The 21,477-nt window shown below is 40.5% G+C and overlaps 1 protein-coding gene across 5 annotated transcripts; it reads right to left on the minus strand.

Annotated features, from left to right (window-relative positions):
- Nucleotides 1–1,320: 1,320 nt before the first annotated feature.
- Nucleotides 1,321–18,905, minus strand: LOC21399064 (RRP12-like protein). 5 transcript variants are annotated; one of them, XM_024171471.1, is made up of 19 exons: nt 18,333–18,905; nt 16,587–17,133; nt 16,108–16,359; nt 15,583–15,674; nt 15,281–15,491; nt 14,928–15,109; nt 14,458–14,685; nt 14,110–14,291; nt 11,429–11,504; nt 11,259–11,315; nt 10,955–11,089; nt 4,099–4,167; nt 3,740–3,862; nt 2,792–2,953; nt 2,575–2,703; nt 2,326–2,427; nt 2,157–2,236; nt 1,752–2,053; nt 1,321–1,595 (listed from the first exon to the last, which is right to left on the minus strand). In XM_024171471.1, exons 1-19 carry the CDS (start codon nt 18,861–18,863, stop codon nt 1,477–1,479), a joined length of 3,579 nt encoding a protein of 1,192 aa, XP_024027239.1. In that variant the 5' UTR covers nt 18,864–18,905; the 3' UTR covers nt 1,321–1,476. The 5 variants fall into 5 exon arrangements, with proteins under 5 accessions (XP_024027239.1, XP_024027238.1, XP_024027242.1 ...); XM_024171470.1 differs by having other exon boundaries at nt 11,411–11,504; XM_024171474.1 differs by lacking the exon at nt 18,333–18,905 and adding an exon at nt 17,286–17,353 and having other exon boundaries at nt 11,411–11,504.
- Nucleotides 18,906–21,477: the final 2,572 nt, after the last annotated feature.

Raw genomic sequence — 21,477 nt, forward strand, 5'->3', positions numbered from 1 at the left:
TCTTTTTTTGCCAAAAAATTATGGTTTTGAAACGCAATTTAAAAGAATTAAAAAATTATAACTTATCCCTAAAGTTTCCCCTAAAGTTTTTTTTACCTTTTTAAAAAATTATTAGCGTGTTTGGAACCAATTCCGTTTTTTTTTTTTTCACGTTTTATTTGTCCCTACTAAACTTTTGAATAATATATTCTATAATTATGAGTGAGTATTCTTGGTTTTACAGAACGGTAAATGAGCATTTAAAACCGAGCGGTAAATGAGCATTTATCAAAATTGTGTTAATTACTTTCAATCTCCAAACTTTATGCTATTTATTTTTATTGAAACTCAAAATGTTTTCCTCATAAAAAAATTAATTAAAACATTAATGTCCAAAAAAGATTCAAAGTAGGCAGGATTGTATTTCAAGTATATTCAACGGATATGAAACGAGATTTGATTGGAATGCCTTCCTGGCTAACAAATAGAATCCTGTAAAGCTCCCTATCAAAAGCCCAATGGGTTCAAATGTGCTTATGCTTATTGCTTAATTCAAAAAGGGAGATACATGATCCATATTTAGGGGCTTCTTGAGCTAGTAAGCTAAACTCAATCAAGATAGAAGAGGCGAAACGACAATTATACATGTGAAAATCTATAAATGAGAAAAATACAACAGAGTTGGAAGAACAACGATTATGAAAAGCTACAGATGGAAAAACATCATGGAGGGAAAACAACAAAGCCAAAGAGCAGTGATGGCTAGAAACGACGAGAACAATTTTAAAAATATTTTGTTATCATATTTTTATAAATAAACTAGTCAAAAACATTTAAAACAATAGTTATATAAATTGCTAGACAACAAATAAGAAAGAGAAGAGAAAAAAACGACTGAAATAAATATAAAAGCAAGAAAAGGATCAAAAGTAGAAGGCATGAAAAAAAAAACCTAAAAAAAAAAGGCACCAAATGATATGAAAAAAAAAAAAAAAACGCTGCAAAAAAAAAAACGAAAAAAAAAAAAATAAAAAAAAAAAAAAAAACGCTGCAAAAAAAAAAACGAAAAAAAAAAAAATAAAAAAAAAAAAAAAAACCCCCAAAAAAAAAAAAAAAAAAAAAAAAAAAAAAAAAAAAAAACCGTTGCAAAACTTTTCTCACATTCCCTCCCATGTGCGAAACGTTCCGCAACATCTAAAGGGAGAAACAAATTCTCCCTTAAATGTTATAGTCAACATGGTACATATTGCCCAATTAGTTTTACGCACTAAAGACTTAAAAATTAGAAATACTGATCACAAATTAAACATCCGCCCAATTGAGTAGTTTTGCACTCGAGTCTTTTGTTTACAGAGGGAAAGCTCTGCCTCATAAATAATTTTACAATACTAAAACAGTACTGTGATGAAAGCTAGCAAAGCCTAAATGAAACCAAAATTTGCATTCGGCATTATAGCCAAATTCTAGCTGCAATTTTAAGCTCGATCAACAAAGCCCTCATCTCCAGTAAGTGTCCGAGAGAATGGGGAAGAAGACCAAGTCAATCCTCAGTGAGATTTTTGAATTCTGTTTTTGTGTAGGGGCCAAATCTGCATCTCTCCTTTCTCGCTTTAATTCTGCAAAATAAAGGATTCTTGTGCAGATTGAGCAACCATCTTCTTTAGCCACTATAGCACTCCGAATTATTGTCTCGCTGCAGACAATAGTTTAACATAATTGATATGTCTATAGTTTAGCTGTCTCCTATGTTTTCTCAAGCTTCCTGTGTTTACCTAATGTGGATCTGCTGGCTGGTTTCTGATCAGCTTTGTCTTTCGAGCTCATGTTTATCTTCCTCTTTTGACCACCCCATGGTCCTTTATCGAAATTCTTTTTATTCGATTTTCTACCCCTTCCTGGTGTATATGACGATTCTATTTTGCTAAATCTCCTTACTTTAGCTGCAGCAGTGGAGATATCGGACTCTTTTGTGCCAGTGCTGTTGGCAATGTGTTTCTTCTTCCCTTTTTCATTTTTCACTGATCCAGTTTTCTCATGTGCTGTATCCAATTCCTTGCGTTTTCTATTCCTGTGCCTGAAATATGAAATAAAAACGTTCAGAGACAGGAAAAAACTTATGAGAAACGGAATATCAATTTATAAACAAAATATTTTCAGCTGTACGATGAAGTTTAGACCTGGAGGTAAAAGTTTCATCCTGCTTTGCTTCTGTATTACTATCAGCAGCATCCTTGGAATTTGTCTTGTTATGGCGGTTCTGCAAGTAAAGGCATTTTTTAGAAGAAGCTCCAAAAGTATAGAAAAATTTTGGTTCATGAGCTAACAACAAAGAAAAGGAAAAGCTACCTCCACAACGGACTTGACGAAACTCCTATATCTCTCTGGGGTAACTAACTCAACTGCTGAAAGACCACACTTACGTATCATAATCTCCATTATGACAGTAACCTGTAGATATTGAACAAGAATTCTGTTAAGCGGATGACAAAATTAAACAGGAAAGAAATTTTCATGCCTTTGATCTGAAATTTTCATGCCCCCATATCCCACAAAAAATAAAATGCCCAAGAGATACTAGGAAAGAAAGTAGCACGCCTTTGATCTGAAATGGTTTCTTGAAAAAGCTGACCACGGTAGAATTCCTTTGACAACACAAGAAAGAAGATTCTGCAAGTCCCGAGCTGGCAAGCTAGATGCTAACACTTTCATAAAGCCCAAAACAGCCTGTTAAAATTGCACAATAACCAGCTTCTTAACATTAGAAAACATCACCACAGAAACAGCCATTTTTGTTTCATTTTGAGATACTAACTTTTATAACTTCAAGAGATTTGCCTTGCAGCAAAGGTAGAAGAGAGGGAACAAGGTCAGGCATTGAAAGATGGATATTCGCATCCTTGTATATCAGCACCGATAGAACAGACACTGCTCCACTCTTAATGTGAGGTGATGCACCAGAAAGATAGCCCATTATCTAAATCATAAAACAATGAGTCAATAAAGCATGCAATGGCAAAGGACCAGTGACATAACAAAGGACCAGTGACATAACCAGAGCAGGAAGATGATAGAACCTTGATAGATTCTGTCGCAGCAGGCAAGGAAAGATCGAGAAAAAGATGAATTTGAGTGAGATTTTATTGAAAACAATGCTGATTGATACAAATGATATGCGGAACTTCGAGGGTCCGTAACCTACCCAGTTGGAATGAACTCCAAGATTTTCCCAGGACAAACCTAAAACATTTTCCTCCCTTTCTACGTTCCCCTCTCCCCCTTTTATTCTCTCTCTCTTTGCTCTACTAACTAGAAACTAACAATCTTTCTTAGCAAGCCTACTAACAATCTTTCTTAACAAGCTAACTAACAATCTTTCTTAGCAAGCCTACTAACAATCTTTCTTAACAAGCTAACTAACAATCTTTCTTAACAAGCTTTACAAACAATCTTTCCTAACAAGCTTTCTAATTCTTCTTATTCTTCCTAATGTATACTTGCCTAAGGCTTATCAGAAGAGAACCATCAAAATCAAACTCATAAGATAAGGACAGGCAGAGTAACATTTTTTCCCAGAGATAAGGGTTTAAAAGGGTAGAGATTGGTATACCAGGATGACCCAAACTTCTTGACGGAGCCCACTAGCGGTTCAAAAAGCCCATAAAGAAGACTCGGGCAGATTACACATGTAAACCAACCTCTACCTCATAACCCCTTTTCTCTGAGAAAAAGGGGCAACGTCCATTTGGCAAGGTCAACTGACCATGGTTATTAGCTTCTGGTAAGGTGCCTCAGAAGATTCAGAACTAGAAGACGACACATCTCTCAAACTGGAACTTATGTCAAGTAGTACATCATAAGCTGCTTTCCTTGCTTCTTCCTTGGCCTAAATGTGAAACACATTCAAAAGGGTTGTAAGACTTCAGAGCAAAGAAAAAATAAAAATAAAAATAAATAAATAAATAAATAACGGGGAGAGACTGTTAAAGCAGCATATGACTAAAAGAAAGGTGCGCCCCCCCCCCCCCCCCAAAAGAAACAAAAACAAAAACAGCAGCAGACAAACTAAAATTAACTGCAAACGGAAAGTACAACGACAGAGTTCTTATACATAGCTCTTACGTCCTTCAAAGTGAGTATGATCTCATTGACAATTTGAAAAGCCTTTGCATTTTCTTCCTCTGAATCTATCTGCAAGAACCAGTTAAAATATTTAAATAAAAAAGGGAAAAAAATAATGAATTGCCATTCAAATCTTAGATAACAGGTTGCAGCTTCATGTAAATATGGAAAAGACGAATGTATATCTTTACAGGGAATAAGTAATGCAGCATCAAAACAGAACAATTACAACTTGCACACAGAATAGGCTCAATATCTTTCATCCAGAATTGCCAAAGTTCATCGATGGGCTCTAAAAACTGGTTAAGTGGACAACAAACTTACCAGAATTGTCCATTACCATTTGGACGCACTAAAATTCAGATTACTGACTGATGGGAACCGGGAATTGTTGGTGTATAGCAGGAGGAAGAAACGCTAGAAAATAAGTGATGATGACGTGGAATTGAATAAGTAGGGTTATTTGAGAGTCTTATAGAGAAAGCTTTCAGCAATCTTGCTGGGAAAGCTTCTCTTGTAATAACTGAATTTAGTTGTTGTTAGAGTTGTTAGTTTCTCCTAGAAGTTAGGGACTTTTGGATTGTGTAGAATTGTGAGGAGAGGCGGTGATTCTCGAAAAATCACCTGTGTGTGTAATTCGTCCTTCATTAATCTAGAGGTTTCCATCAAATTGGTATCAGAGCTGTTCCGATTGGGAATGGTCGCTTCAAGGGCTGAAAAAATGGACGGCAGAGTGGATATGGTGGAGAAGGACATCGGAGAACTTAAGGGAGTTGTTGGACAACTTTCGATGGACATGGGAGTTGTGAAGGAATACATGAAGGAACTTACCGATTGGATGAGGTCGGGGAACGGCGCGAATCCATCGGCAGAGCAGGCTACGGCTTCTGCTTCGAACGATGTAGAAGGCGGCGGCGGCGGCGTTTCACCCCGGTCATGGATCAACATCGATTGGCGGAGAATCAAGGTTTCGCCGGATGGAAATCCCTCTTTTCAGTGGTGATGATCCGCTCGGGTGGCTGTTCCGTCTTGAACGATATTTCCAGGTCCAAGGCGTCGAGGAAGTGGAAAGAGGGGTGGAGCGGTGATTGGCCTCGAAGGGAAGGAGTTGAATTGGTTCTAGTGGTTGGAGTCCAGATCTGGTCACATCTTGTGGCTGAGATTCAAGGAATCTGTGATTCAGCAATTTAGGTCTTCACAAACGGGCAATCATTACGAAGCTTGATTACCTTACGACTGGAATCGCCGGTGGTTGAATTTCGTGAGAAATTTGAGCTACTCTCGTCTCCCTTGAGAGAAGCCGACGAGGAGTTTTTTATGGGAGCTTTCTCGAATGGTCTGGCCGAAGAAATCAAGGCAGAGGTTCGTATGGTGAAGCCTGCCTCCCTTGTCCAATTGATGGACTTGGCCCAAAAGATTGAGGAAAAAAATTGGGCCCTAGAACAGGCCCACATGAAACGGGCCTTTAGACCCAACTCGAGTAAGGAAGGTAGTGGATTTTCGAGGGATTATGGCGGTGTAAGAAGCTCAGTGACGGGGGGAGGTCCTCTGGAAAGTGGTTCCAGCTGGATACCACCCAAATCGACTGAAGGAGGTAGTGCAACAGTGACACGCAGCGGCTCTCTTCAATCCAACGTGTTGGTCAACAAGGAACCTATTCATGTTTCATCTCAGCCGACTGGAAGAAATGAGAATTTCAGGAAGAGGATTTTTGATGCTGAAATGCAACGGAGGCGAGAGAGGGGGTTATGTTTCCAATGTGAAGAAAAATGGCGAGTCGGTCATGCCTGTAAAAATCCCCAACTCCAGGTTCTTATTGCGGCAGAGGAGGAGGAAGAAGAAGAAGTAGTTGCTGAGGATATTCTTGTCTATAGTAAGGATTGGGTTTCCCATATGCAGCACCTGAGATGTGTTTTTGAATTGCTAAAGCAACACCAATTGGTGGCTGATAAGAACTAGACGCTGCTAGACTATGGTAGAAGAAAGAAAGAAACAATAAAGGATTGGTTACTGGATGGTTAGTGGCTGACGTGGACAGGGACTTGTAACTGAATTTAGTTAGTTGTTAAGAGTTAGCTTGTAGCTTGTAGGAGAAGCTGTTAGTCAATCTAGGAGTCTATAAATAAGTAGGGGTTCCTAGAGGTTAGGCACTTTTGGATTGTGTAGAATTGTGAGGAGAGATGGTGATTCTCTCGAAAAATCACCTTAGTGTGTAATTTGTCCTTCCTTAATCTAGAGGTTTCCATCAAATTGGTATCAGAGCTGTTCCGATTGGGAATGGTTGCTTCAAAAGTTGGAAAAATGGACGGAAGAGTGGAAGTTTTGGAGAAAGACATCGGAGAACTCAAAGGAGTTGTCGGATAGCTTTCGGCAGACATGGGAGCTGTGAAGGAGTACATGAAGGAGCTTACCGATTGGATGAGGTCGGGGAACGGCGTGAATCCACCGGCAGAGCAGGCTAGGGCTTTTGCTTCAAACGACGTTGAAGGCAGTGGCGCGACGGCGGCAGCGTTTCACCCCGATCATGGTTCAGCACCGAGCGGCGGAGAATCAAGATTTCGCCGAATGGAAATTCCCCTTTTTAGCGGCGATGATCCGCTTGGCTGGTTGTTTCGGCTTGAGCGATATTTCTAGGTCCAAGGCGTCGAGGAGGCGGAACGAGTGGCGGCGGCGATTATCGGTCTTGAAGGGAAGGCGCTGAACTGGTTCCAGTGGTTGGAATCCAGATCTGGTCACATTTCATGGCTGAGATTCAAGGAATCCGTGATACAGCGGTTCAAGTCTTCGCAAACTGGCAACCATTACGAAGCCTTGATTGCTTTGCGACAAGACTCATCGGTGGCTGAATTTCGTGAGAAATTCGAGCTGCTCTCGTCCCCTTTGAGAGAAGCCGACGAGGAGTTTCTAATGGGAGCCTTCTCGAATGGACTGGCCGAGGAAATCAAGGCAGAAGTTCGTATGGTGAAGCCTGTCTCTCTCGTCCAGCTGTTGGATTTGGCCCAAAAAATTGAGGAGAAGAATTGGGCCCTTGAAAGAGCCCAAGTGTCCAGGTCCATACCGAATGTTGGAGGGGCTGAAATCTCTAGAATTGGGGACTCTTTTGGACTAAGGAAATCAGCGGTGGGGGGTTATTCCAATTACTCAATCGGTGGCACTAGTGGGATTCCAGTCGGTGGCATTAGTGGAATTCCACTAAAGACTGCAGAGGGTATTGAAGTTGTTTCGGGAGTGACACGCACTAGTTCTAACTCTTCTCACTCCAACGTCTCAGTCAACAAGAATCAGCTTCCCAATTCCCCTCACTTTACATGGAACAATGAAAATTTCAAGAGGACGATTTCGGATGCTGAAATGCAGTGGCGAAGGGAATGAGGTTTATGCTTCCGGTGTGAGGAGAAATGGCAGTTCGGCCACGTCTATAAGAACCCCCAACTACAGGTTCTTATCGCAGCGGTAGATGAAAATGATGGGGCTGGAACTGATGTTGAAGTTGAGGAAGCACCGGGGGGACAAACGGCGGAGCACAGAGAGGTCACTTGAACCTTGAGGTCAAGGTTCTTGTGAATGGGGGGGTAATGATAAGAACTAGACGCTGCTAGACTATGGTAGAAGAAAGAAAGAAACAATAAAGGATTGGTTACTGGATGGTTAGTGGCTGACGTGGACAGGGACTTGTAACTGAATTTAGTTAGTTGTTAAGAGTTAGCTTGTAGCTTGTAGGAGAAGCTGTTAGTCAATCTAGGAGAGTCTATAAATAAGCAAGGGTTCCTAGAGGTTAGGCACTTTTGGATTGTGTAGAAATGTGAGGAGAGACGGTGATTCTCTCGAAAAATCACCTTAGTGTGTAATTTGTCCTTCATTAATCTAGAGGTTTCCATCAGTGGCCAACAAGAAAAAGTGTGTTTTTGGGCAGCCACGAGTGGAATATTTGGGCCATATTATCACAGATTCTGGGGTTCAAACCGATCCGGAAAAAATTGCTGCCATGGTTGATTGGCCCGTGCCCAAGACCATTCGGGATCTACGGGGATTTTTAGGCCTTACCGGCTATTACAGGCGTTTTGTGAGAGATTATGGGAAGGTGGCTGAGCCTTTAACATGCCTCCTTAAAAAAGATGCGTTTTTGTGGACTTCGGAAGCCCAGAGTTCTTTCGAAGAGTTAAAACAGCGGATGGTCACTGTTCCGGTGCTCGCCTTACCGGACTTCACCAAAACTTTTATCATTGAGACTGATGCTTCTGGACGCGGATTGGGGGCGGTTTTGATGCAGGACAATCGGCCTATTGCCTTTATCAGCCAGTCACTCTCCGATCGTGGTCGTTCCAAGTTTGTGTATGAGCGTGAGCTCATGGCGGTTGTTTTGGCCACAAAAAAATGGTGTCATTATCTTTTGGGGAGGCATTTTATAGTGAGGACAGACCAACGTAGTTTGAGGTTCCTTCTCGAACAGCAAATCATGAATGAGGCTCAGCAACGGTGGATTTGTAAACTCATTGGTTTGGATTTTGAAATCCAATATAAACCGGGGCGGGATAACCGGGTGGCTGATGCCCTCTCCAGAAAACACGAGGAACCTCATCTGCAAGTGTTTTCTGTTGTGCACATGCGAGACTTGGAGGCTATTGAAGAAGCGGTGCAGAAGGATGATAGGTTGCGGCTGATTGTTCAAGGGCTTTTGTTAGACCCTCAATTCAAAGCCGGTTATCAACTCAAAGGTGGCCGGCTCTATTTCAAAAATAGGTTGGTGTTACCACAGCAATCTCCTTTAGTTCCCAAATTCTTTCGTGAGTTTCATTCCTCAACCGTGGGAGGTCATTCCGGATTCTTTCATACTTATAAGCGCTTGGCGGCCGTCCTATTTTGGGAAGGGATGAAACGTGATATCCAGCGCTTGGTCGCTGAATGCGACATTTGCCAGAAGGTGAAGTATGATGCCCTGAAACCGGCCGGATTACTCCAACCCTTGCCAATTCCGGAGCAAGTTTGGGATGATGTGTCTTTAGACTTTATTAGGGGTTTGCCTAAGGCCTTGGGGTGTGATAAGATTTTGGTGGTGGTGGATCGCCTCACCAAATATGAGCATTTTTTCGCACTTTCCCACCCATTTACAGCTCGGGAAGTGGCGGCTGTTTTTGTGCAGGGGGTGGTCCATTTGCATAGTTTTCCGCATTCTATTGTTTCTGACAGGGATCGCGTGTTCATCAGTCACTTTTGGAAGGAGCTGTTTCGACTGGCTGGTACCGAGCTTCGTATGAGCTCTGCTTACCATCCGCAAACTGATGGACAGACAGAGGTGGTTAACTGGAGTTTGGAGGATTATTTGAGGTGTTTTTGTGGTAACAAACCACGTCAGTGGCCTAATTGGTTAGGATGGGCTGAGTTTGGGTTCAACACTACCTTCCACAGTTCGCCTGGCATGACACACTTTCGCGCTTTGTATGGTCGTGAGGCCCCTATTCTATTCCGTTGGGAGAACGGTAGCTCGGCGGTGGAGGCTGTTAATCATCAGTTGCGTGACCGAAGTGACATACTTCGGGAGTTGAAGGAGCGTTTGACTACTGCCCAACAGCGGATGAAGTTGTATGCAGACAAGAAGCGCCGAGATGTTCAATTTGGGGTTGGCGATTAGGTTTTCCTGAAGCTCCAGCCTTATCGGCTGCGGTCGCTGGCCCGTCGACACAATGAAAAGTTAAGTCCTCGCTTCTATGGGCCATTTTTGGTGGTTGGAGCGGATTGGTGAGGTTGCATACCGTAAACAACTTCCGTCTTTTGCGCGCATTCATGATGTCTTCCATGTGTCCCAATTACGGAAGGTGTTACAGCCTTCTACGCCTGTGTAGCAGTTTCCGGCTGCCTTGAGAGGACATGGAGTTGGCAGTTGAGCCCGCAGCCTTGCTTCAGTCTCGGAAGTTGTTGGATGGCTCTCTTGAGGTTCTGGTCCAATGGAAGGATCTTCCTGAATGTGACAGCACCTGGGAGTCGTGGGAGTTGTTGTCTGCCCAGTTTCCTGACTTGAACCTTGAGGACAAGGTTCTTGCACTTGGGGAGGGTGATGATGGGAACCGGGAATTGTTGGTGTATAGCAGGAGGAAGAAACGTTAGAAAATAAGTGATGATGACGTGGAATTGAATAAGTAGGGCTGGTTATTTTAGAGTCTTGTAGAGAAAGCTTTCAGCAATCTTGCTGGGAAAGCTTCTCTTGTAATAACTGAATTTAGTTGTTGTTAGAGTTGTTAGTTTGTTAGCAGAGTCTATAAATAAGCAGGGGCTCCTAGAAGTTAGGGACTTTTGGATTGTGTAGAATTGTGAGGAGAGGCAGTGATTCTCTCGAAAAATCACCTGAGTGTGTAATTCGTCCTTCATTAATCTAGAGGTTTCCATCACTGACCCATCACCCCAAGGTCACTAAATGGTATAGTCCGCCAATATCTTCCAAAACTCCACTTTCATTTTTAGACGTTAAAAGAAATTAGAAAGGTTCTAATTAATATTTGGTTGATAGAGAATAGGGTTTTCAAATGTGATTTTCATTTACCAAATGAGGTAAGAGAAAAAACATATGGAGAAGTACATAAACTACAACTAAAAGATGGGAAGTGCTACCTAGAGACATAGAAAGGAACAAAGCCAAAGCAAGAATGATAATAAGGCTTCTCTCCGTTCCAAACATTTCTATTTTCTATCATGAACGCTTGCTTAATTAATAGTATGAGAACTAAAAATAGCAACTCTGCAACAACAAAAAGAGTTGCATAGAACCCTATTTCAAAACTATAAATCAATAATTGTGAAGAAGAGCAAGTCTTAGTAAAGCAAACAGAAGAGTATGTTAGCAAAGCAGAAGAATAGGTCTGACCTTCAGTAGGTGAACCATTAAAGGATGGAAACAAGCAAAGCGACTCCTTAGAGTAGGAACGTCAGTAGGAGATTTAAAGTCTAATAAAGAATCAATCAGCTCAACAAACTGGGAAGAACAAAACCAAGCATGTTCCTGCACCATCCATTGGAAAAATATAAAACAAAAAATTTTTAGAAGAAGACCTAACAAGAAAGCAATCAGTCCAAGAAATTGGGAAGAACAAACAAGCATGTTCCCGCACCATTCCATTAGAAAAAATACCACAAAAGCCTATAAGAAGAAGAAACAGGTAAAGACAGACCTGCAGAATTCTGCTTAAAGTGTGATATGTTTGCTGATCACCAATCCCATCAGTAACCTAAAAACCAAGTATACATGCATAGTTTTAGTAACAATAAGCACGAACCATGTAAAATGGAGCGATGCATATAAGTATTTAACACGCTAATATACCTGAAAACTGTACTTAACAAATTTATAGATGAGATCAACTAGGTCCGCTTTGGCCCCTCCAACAAGAGAAGACGCGAGCTCCATAATAGAACATCTGTAAAAGTAATAGGATTATGAAACTTTTCACAAACGCATGATCAAGAAAGTTTTTCCAAGGAAATGGACTCATCATTTACTCCTTGAATATTTTCCCCCCTTATAGGCACCCAGTGAACGATGAACTCCAAGTATTACGATTTAAATCTTATTAAGAGCTTCAAATGTGGTGCTGACATTAGCGGAGAAAGCTGCTTTGGAGTCGCAGGACAAAACAATGTTTCTTATTTGGTTCCAACACTCCGCTTTATATTCTTATGATAGAAAAGCCTTATCATGCTGGTTAATAGAAAAGCCTTATCATGCTGGATTTCTTAAATCATAAGATCCGGCTGAGCGAGAATTTCAAAAGAAATTACCAAAGACAACTATATCCAGTTAGTTGAAGTGAAAACAAAAGAAGATAATCAATTAGTACTTGGAAATGTATAGTCCTTCTATCATAAGTAGGCCAAAGCATGTGTTAGGATCTCGAAAATCTGAGCTTCATTAACAACACTAGAAATGGAAAATTACAAGATAGATGAGTGGTTTCGAGGACCCCCGACCTCCAAAATAGTGCACAGCACTAGACACTCTACAAATCTCATCCTCCTCTCCTTAGCAACTAAACCCCCTATTTATACTATCCTCAAGACTATTCAAAAAGACTCTAAATATTAGGTTCCTAACATTACCCCCGCCCCAAAGAATCACCTTGTCCTCAAGGTGAAAATCAAGAAATAAAATTGAAAAATAACATCTAAATGATTGAGAACAAAAGGCTTTGTTAGTTCCTCGATTTGAGTCCCCAAATTGATGTTGTCTTTGTAAGACACGTCTTCAAATTGGAGCCACTCAATTTACTTTCTTCTTCATCTTCATTGTATCTTGGAAAGCAGCCACAAAGTCCACCAATTTAGTTGGAGCCCCCTAATCAAGCTTATCAATGACCATAAAAGCTTTTGACAAATCCATCATTAACAAAGAAGTTTCCTTCTCAGCTACCCAGTCGTAAATGTGTTGGAATTTTGAGGCCCAACCACCATTGCACCAGAGCTAAGCCCAATATTGTTGTAATTACGATGTCCAACCCTAACCCTGCCAAAATCGACCCAGTTCACACTCTTGAATCACGATGCCCAGTCCACACTCTTGGGAACACAGCCCCCAAATCGCTAACGGTGGCCTCAATAGTTCCGGAATTCCAAAACCATGCCTTACCTTCGCTAGAATTAGCCCCAACCTCCCCAGAAACAACCTCAACAACGTCAGAATCACGAGACCTGCTCCAAATTTGGCCGGAATTTTCGAAAACAACACCAATCTCACCGGGATCAGCCTTAATGGTGTTGGAATTGCGGGACTCCACTACAATCCCGCCGGAATCTGCCTCCGTAGCACCGGAATCAACCCCTTTCACGCCGGAATCGTGAGGCCCTATCCAAACAGCAGCCAAATCGTCGAGCCCAGCCTCCGCCGCGCCAGGATCTGTCTCCGTAGCATCGGAATCAGCCCCTTTCACGCCGGAATCACGAGGCCCGGTCCAAATCAGTCCGGAATCAGCCCCAACCGCGACCGAAACAGGGATGGGTTCCCTGTTCCGAGGGTACCCATGCTGTCCCAGCCCCAGAGCAAGCCTTACTCCGGCTCCCACTCCGATTCCCGTCGCCGAACAAGCTCCGCCGCCCTCTCCCGACGGTCACGACCTCCGTCCGCCCTCCTCTCGTCGTCGAACAACCCCTCACGCTGCAAATCTGGACCACCCAGCCCCAGATCGCAACGGATCTCGCGCTCCTCCATGAGACCCATGTCTCTCTGGTGTCGGAACTCCCTCTCGCGGCCTCAATCTTCGCGAATCGGCGCTTCCCGGCGAAGATCCGCCCGATTTGGCACCTCCACTCCGCCTGGGTCGATGCAATCTGGGCTCTCCTCGCCCCGAGGCACGCGATCTCGCCTCTCCCCGTCCCGTCGTTCGCCGTCGCGACCCAACTCGGCCTTCCCGGCCATCGGCCGCACCACCAGCAGTGCCTCCATCCTCCACAGCACCGCCTGCACGTCTTCCATCTGAGTCTGAACCTTCCCCACCTGGTCTCGGAGCCCCCCCATACTCCCTCCAGAAACCTTGAGATTAGCTCTTAGAACAGCCCTAAGTTTCTCTCTAAACTCAAAAAGCTCCATGGATCGTAGATGCTCTGATACCATTGTTAGGATCCCGAAAATCTGAGCTTCATTAACAACACTAGAAATGGAAAATTACAAGATAGATGAGTGGTTTCGAGGACCCCTGACCTCAAAAATAGTGCACAGCACTAGACACTCTACAAATCTCATCCTCCTCTCCCTAGCAACTAAACCCCCTATTTATACTATCCTCAAGACTATTCAAAAAGACTCTAAATATTAGGTTCCTAACAGCATGCGTATACTATTTCAATGATTAACCAACCCATACTGGCCATACTAACTAACTAACTGCAGAAACCGCATTAACTCACTAATATTATATTGAGAATCAGCATCCAAACTGAAAAACAAATAAAGAAACAAACGAACTGATAGAAGTTTTTTTTTAACACATATGCCGCTTAATAAGATGTTGAACACAAATAAAGTTTGATTACCTTTCAGCATCCTTCACCAAAGTACTTGGATGCCCTTCATCTTTATCAATCAATGCTTTTCCATTCTCCGGATTTACAAATTCACCCTCATCATCAATGAACTTAAAATGCTCAAAAAATGATATGAGAATCTCTTTGGTTATGGAAGAATCAGTAATAGAAACCAAGCATCCAACGGCGTCCTGCAAAATAGCTAACTTCCATCTCATATAGAGGTAGGGTGAAAATCTATATCATCAATTTTGTGAATTTTATACATGATCTTCATAGCCAACTTCCATCTCATATATATCACTATATAGGTGATACTGAATTCAACAGAGAAGATTTTGAAAATGGGAGGAAAACCTTTAAAATTGAGCGCTTCCCGGGGGGTGACTCAATATATAAGCCTGCCAGAGCCTGAAGCAATGCAGTGGAATACGATGATAGAGCCTTTATATTTTTTGAAGCAATTTTTTTTGAATAAGTTGGTAGATTGCCGAACTCTTTTATGGATTCTTTCACTTCAGAGGAATTTGACCCACCAGCGTCAGTTTTTTGGGTCAGCGCACGTTTGTTTTGATTGACAAGAACCTGCATAAAAAAGAGAAATGGAGATTAAAATAGATGAATTAAAAGTTGTGAATAATATAAATGTAACAGAAAATGCGCAAAACATAACTTAAAATAAATAAATAAATAAAATTCTACTATTTCTTCATAAGAAAACTTCCTTTCATTGATAAAGTTAAACACAAAGGAAAGAGATTAAGGAATCCTCAATAAACATGAAAGGAAATAGCATAAGAAAAATATAGTAGCGAAATAGATATCACCTGTAAGGAAATAGCAACGTTTTCATGCATAGATGAGTCCTCCTTCAGAAACTTAATCAAAACGTCACCCAGAAGTTGAAAATTTTGGTACAGATCAGTTGGATACCGACAAAAAGCAGGGAGCAATCCCCGTAAGTCACGGGCATGATCTTGTAGATTTTGACCACGTGTTGCCCTTTTATCTGAAATAAGAGAAGAGCCAAAAGGAGAACGAAAAACACAGGTGAGTTCCAAAGATGGTGATTTTTTTTTTATAATCCAATTGGCCGCATGGATAAAAAAAAAAAAGAAGTACCTAGGCCCCCATGTCTAAAAGAAAGATAATATGTTCCAAATTAAGGTTGAGAAAATACCTTTACGGCTTGCCCTTTGAAAGGATTTTGCAAGAGGCATGATATGTTCCATGTAATACCCCAACGATGCTCCAACAACATACTTCGTCAAGATTGGAACCAACCAAATATTTGCACAAGTAAAATCGCCAGCATTAAGGGTTATAGGCACACGCATTAGTAACTTCTCTGGTCCCATAGAAAATACTGCAGCTCCAATACAATTCTCAAGCTGAATATGATGACAGAAGCAACATCAATCATTTTTGCTCACGTGTACATTTAAAATCAGGATGAAGAAAGAGGACTTCAATCCTACTTACATGATAAGTCTTAGATTTAGCCTTGCTAGCAAGGCTCATCAGGTCAGCAAGTTTGAGGAGAATATTTCTCATATAGTAATAAGAGATCCTTCCTGCAAAAAACAAAGAATAAGTAGACATCAGTTCGCACTTCACCGATTATTGACCAATTCTGCAAATACATAGTACTTGAAAATGCAACCATTACGTTATGCTAATAGGAGGCAATTTCTCTCCAAACATGATCAACTTTAGAAAACAAATTATATGAATAATCAGATAAAACTAATGCAGGAATTATTTTGTTAAATAAGAGTAATTTCGGAAAATAAATTATATGAATAATCAATCAAAACCCAATCGATAGCAAGCACCTTGTATTTTACAAGTGCCAAATAAGTCACTGATGCAATAAACTTAATTTATCAATGCACACACTACACATCCCACTTTACCAACTTGAGAGAAGGGAGAAAGAGAGAGAAAGACAGAACAAAATATGGTTGTATTGTATTGTAAGCATGTGAAGTAATCATGTATACTTACCAAGTTTAAGGAACAAAGCAGATATGACCCCCAAAATATACTCATTGGGTTTTCCATCAGAAGTCATAAGAGAATTCTCCAAGATAGCACATGCAGATTGTATTGCACTTGCTCCAATGTTCTCCTCTCCTTCAACTTCCAATGGTTGATTATCATCAACCGGTAGACTTCTTTGGTCCAAATGATGACTTATTAGCTCTTTCAATATAGTTGCAGCATGTGATGCAATTGAAGCCTCGGAGGTCAGAAGACCTAGATCAGCATGGAGAACATGGATTAGAGAAGTTCTGAACAATATCAACATTTTCGTAATACTACATAGTCATCAACACAACAAAAGCCACAAAGCTAATTCATCAACAATGCACATTTTTGTCTATATGAAAAGAAAAGCATATATATTCAACTTATTTAACGTATAAAGATATGCGTCCAGTTGTCTCATTTAATCTTTATGAACAAAAAAGGCAAGAAAATACCTGCAATGGAATCAAAAACTAGGGGAAGATTCTTAACATGTGCGCTTGATTCTCCAGCACGAAGTATGTCAAGAGAACGTTTTAACAATGTTGTTGCAGAGATGACAGTATCCAAGGGGTTTTTATCTCCCAAAGAGACGTACGAAGAAAGAGAGACCACAATCTTCTCTGTCTTTGGTGCAATAGCATCAACACTTGAGGTTTCAAAACATGTTTCAATAGTTTTGAGAATGTGCCTTGTAAATGCTGAGAACTGACTTTTCATAATCTTATCTACTTCTGAAAGAACTTTGGACCTTGTTTTCATGGAGAGAAAAGGAACGATAAGCTTCAACATATTTAGCATGTGGAAGACCTCCACATTTTTAGGTTCCGACAAAATATCATCTTTCGATCCAGCCAAAGCCCCTGATTTACCAAGTTCACCTGCCAAAGGCATGTAAGTTTTAAGCATGGACATCACCAACTTGCTTGCCTCCTTAGTAACAGCAGAGCAAGTGATTGACTTAAAAACCTTCTCAAGACATTCTTGAGAACACCTCCTTACCTGTACCAAGAAAAGAAGTTAATATTACACATTAATTATTGAATACAGAAAATATATCATAAGTCATGATTCTTAAGTTACTTGCACAAGCCTTATCAGACGTGAAAAGTAATACAAGTTGACAATAAGCTGAATTCTATAAGTAAAAGCACCTCAAACTGCAATAGCCCAATATCAAGAAAGCGCATGGCCACCTAAAAGGCTGATGCATGGAAAAGGGAGTCCTAAACATGATTCGATAGTGAGTCTATCGATGAACCCTCGAGCTTTATATCATCAATTCTACTATATTATGTTCACGCCATTTCTACAACAAATTTAAATTACCATAAGACAATTAACGACTCAGTTTGAACATCGACCAATTGTCACCATATGTAAGACTTTATTCCCACTTCGTACATAATAGAGGAATGCTATATATCACCAGAGACCATACTTACACATATTGAAATGTCAATCGATGAACCCTCGAGCTTTATATCATCAATTCTACTATATTATGTTCACGCCATTTCTACAACAAATTTAAATTACCATAAGACAATTAACGACTCGGTTTGAACATCGACCAATTGTCACCATATGTAAGACTTTATTCCCACTTCGTACATAATAGAGGAATGCTATATATCACCAGAGACCATACTTACACATATTGAAATGTCAACTTTGAGACCGGCCTACTAATTATGACACAAGTCCCATACATTTTCAATTTCTTGCTAGTTGAAAAACTAATAAGGACGATTACCAGTGTTGCCATTTAGCCTTTCCAACATACAAAGAAACACCACCATAAATACTGCAATGTATACTAAGCATTTTCAGCAATTGGCCTATATGCTATGTCCCAAGTCCACATTCACATGAACGAGTTTCATGCGAGGATATTAACACCACAAGCAATAGCAATGATACACATCATGATTCCTGATTAATCAACAACCATCAAGAATGCACTATTCTGTAGGTTCTGTAAAACTGAAATAATTGCTTTGTCCCAGCTTTTTCACTCTTAGCAATTGATATTTCAGTTTCATGTCTACTTGTTCACAATGTGCATAAAAAAAGGTCCTAGAAGATTAGCTTGGAGGAAACAGAGGGGGGAAAAAAAACAACAACAACAACAGCAGCAGCAACAATAACCAATGAAAAGCCTTTTATTCCGGCAATACAGCAATACAACTCAAACTTACCTTGGGACGCCTATCGACGGAGAACTTTATGAGCGTCTCGAACCCTAATTTCACCGAATTCCAATCCTCCAAATCGCAGAACCCAACCAAAACCCCCAAGCACTTGACCCCGGCCCTGACGGTCGCCACGGCGAGCCCTTCCTTCTCCCTCTCCAAGAGCCTCACCAGGACCTTCACGGCCTCGCTCGCCTTCGCGGCGTCGATCCCCCGAGGCGGCGCCAGGGGGAGGACGATCGCGAGGAAGGAGAGGAGTGCGGCGACGGCGGTGAGGTCCAGGGGTTGGGGAGAGGACGCGGCCTCATCGACGGCGGAAATGACGGCGGCGAAGTAGGCCGGAGGAGTGAGAGGGAGGGACTCGGCAGCGAGGAGGGAGCGCATGGCGGCGGCGGTGCCGAGGAGGTGGCGGTGCTGCGGGGCCGCCGACTTGGAGTAGCGGTCCATGAGCTGTTGGAAGATGTCGGAGCCATTGTTGAAGGAATCGCTGTGTTCGTGTTCGTGGTCGTGGTCGTGTTCTGGTTTATCGTCTTCCATGGATGTTTTTGTTTCTGGGGGAATGGTGTTTCTTTTTGTGGGATGGTTTGGGAAGAAGAAGCAATGAAGGGTTTTGGAGTCCGGAGTTTTGAAAGGAGTTGATTTTGGTGGGCCGAGGTTGGACCCCCTCCAACCATCGTGGGAAGTTTATGGGCCGGGATTATTTGAATGTTTGGGCTCAGCCCATTTTTCTGAAATTGCAATGGAAAAGGGAGAATGAGGAAATTAGGCGAGATTAGAGTATGTTTGGTAGGAAAGAAAAGTAGAAGGAAAGAAGAAGGTGGAGGAATTTTGGGAGGAAAAATGAAAATATAGGTTGTTTGGTAGGAAAGAAAAGAAAAAGAAAGAGAAAATAGAGTAGAAAATAATACATGTGAGTCCCGTTATTTTTTTTCTTTTCACAAGTGGGCAGAAAATGTGATGAAAAATGGGGACAACTCATTAAAGTGAGTAAAGTTACTAAACTACCATTTTCTCCATCAACATCAAAGCAAAAAATTTAAGGGTATAAAAGTAATTTATGAGTAAGATTTTTTCTTTCCTCCCAATTTAACTTTCAATACCAAACAAGTGAAGGTAAGCTCATTTTCTTTCCATCTTCTCATACCAAACAACATAAAAGAAAATCAATTTCATTTCCATCATTGCTATTTTCCATCACTTACATATTTCATTTCTATCCTATTTTCTTTCCTTCTTACCAAACATAGCATTAGGAGGAATTAAAATTAATAGGTCAATGTTTTAGAAAAGTTAATAAAGTTTTGTTCGCTTTGCGGATTCAAATTTTTAATTCGAGCTGAAATATGACATTTTATGAGTACTTTTAATTGCAACAAAAAAAATTAAATGCGATATTTTTTTAGAGTTTTTAACTGTAAAAATCTAAAACTGAAAACTCGAATCGGTGAAATGAGTGATGCCTAAATAAGCCAATTAAAGGTAAATTCAGATTTAGAAACACATTATTATATATACCAGCCCGTTTGGTTGGAGGATTCGTTCTCTAATTCGAATCATGGTTTATGGTTCGCTACAGTATTTTCTTTCACAAAAAACACACGTAAATAAAAAATGGTTCTAATCTCATGGTTATAATCCATGAACCAAACGGAGATAGAAAGGAAATCATTGTTCATTGTACAATGCAATGAACAGTACGATTCCCATATTGCCCTCACTTATTTCATTTGCTCTTCTTCTGTGATGGGCCTTGCTGTATTTTCCGCCCAAATTAGCCCTTTTGCCTTATGCTCTTCTCCTTTCTGCCTTATGCTCTTCTTGATGGTTCCATCCTTTGCGTCTGTTTCCTTTCGTTCTCTTACAAATCATTTGGCTGGAAATTGGGGATTTCATTTGTTCTTCGTTTTGGGTTGTTGCATAGTTCATTCTTTGGCTTTCTTTGGGAGTTTGCCGTGGCGATTTTTTCTTAAACCCTTGGCCTCTTTTTCGGTGTTTTATTTGATTTTCGTCAAAATTAGGACCTTTTGTTTGTTCTTGCTTCTCTACTGCTTCATTGTTCATTGCTAATTAGTTTTTGTTCTTCATTTTGGGTTGTTGGATAGTTCTTTCTTTCATACTTAATATTCAGACCTCGTGGCCGAACTTTCCATTGGTGATTAGTTTTTTGCGGTTTTGATGGAAATTTTTTCTGTTTAATATGGTTTTCATGCAGGGCTTTTGCACTGTTCTTGGCTCATTCTTTATTAGGTTGATTCATGCTCCTGGTTTGGTTTCATTCGTCCTTTTACTGAAGTGCATGTTGTATGTTCTTTTTCATTTTTTGCTTATAGTATTTTTTTCCTTTATTTTTCATAACTATCTTTTGTGGTTCCCGCTTGAACTAAATTTCTTTGCATTTTTACTGGGTTTTTCATTCGGTGGTTGCTTTCTTTAACTTTTACCAACAAAATATAGATATTTTTCTTTGTTCCCTCCTTCATTCCATGCAGTGTATCGATCGTTCTGTAATCTCCTTTTGCATTTATTAATTTACTCATTTGTACTGTTTAAGATAGTGCTTTGTCTGCTTAACTTGTTGACCTGTCCTCATTTTGTTGCTGAGGTATTAAATGGATTGATAATTTTTTGCTTTATTGTCTTAGATACGTTAAATGTGTGGCAGAAAAAAAAGTTGTTCTATCATTTTTTCCCCTACTTTTTTTTTGTTACTTTTTTCTTCTTCTCAAGTGATTACTATTTAATCTTTATTTCTTCTTTTATTTTCTTCACCGCCTTAATGGACTGCTCTTATCATCTGATTAACCAATATTAATTTATATCCTCTGGAAACTGCTGCTCTATTCTTACATATGAGGCTTTTATAGGATATGTACTTTTGCTAATTGTTTTCCTCCTTTTCATTTATAAAAACCGGTTATGTCTACGACTCTATTCTGCACTTTCCTGTTTGTTTCCCCTGCGCTTTACTCTTTTTCTTCTCCACTCCACTCTCGGTCATTTACTGCTCTACTTCATTATCCATCCTTTACTGTTTTATCATGTTATTTCTACATCCTTACTTCTTCTTTCTTCGCATTTACTTGGCTGACACTTCATACCTGAAGAAGTATTTATAGTGTAACAGGTATTATTAACGATTCTTGCCCACAAT

The sequence above is a fragment of the Morus notabilis genome, unplaced genomic scaffold (genome assembly GCF_000414095.1).
Source record: "Morus notabilis unplaced genomic scaffold, ASM41409v2 Scaffold174, whole genome shotgun sequence".
NCBI lineage: Eukaryota > Viridiplantae > Streptophyta > Magnoliopsida > Rosales > Moraceae > Morus > Morus notabilis.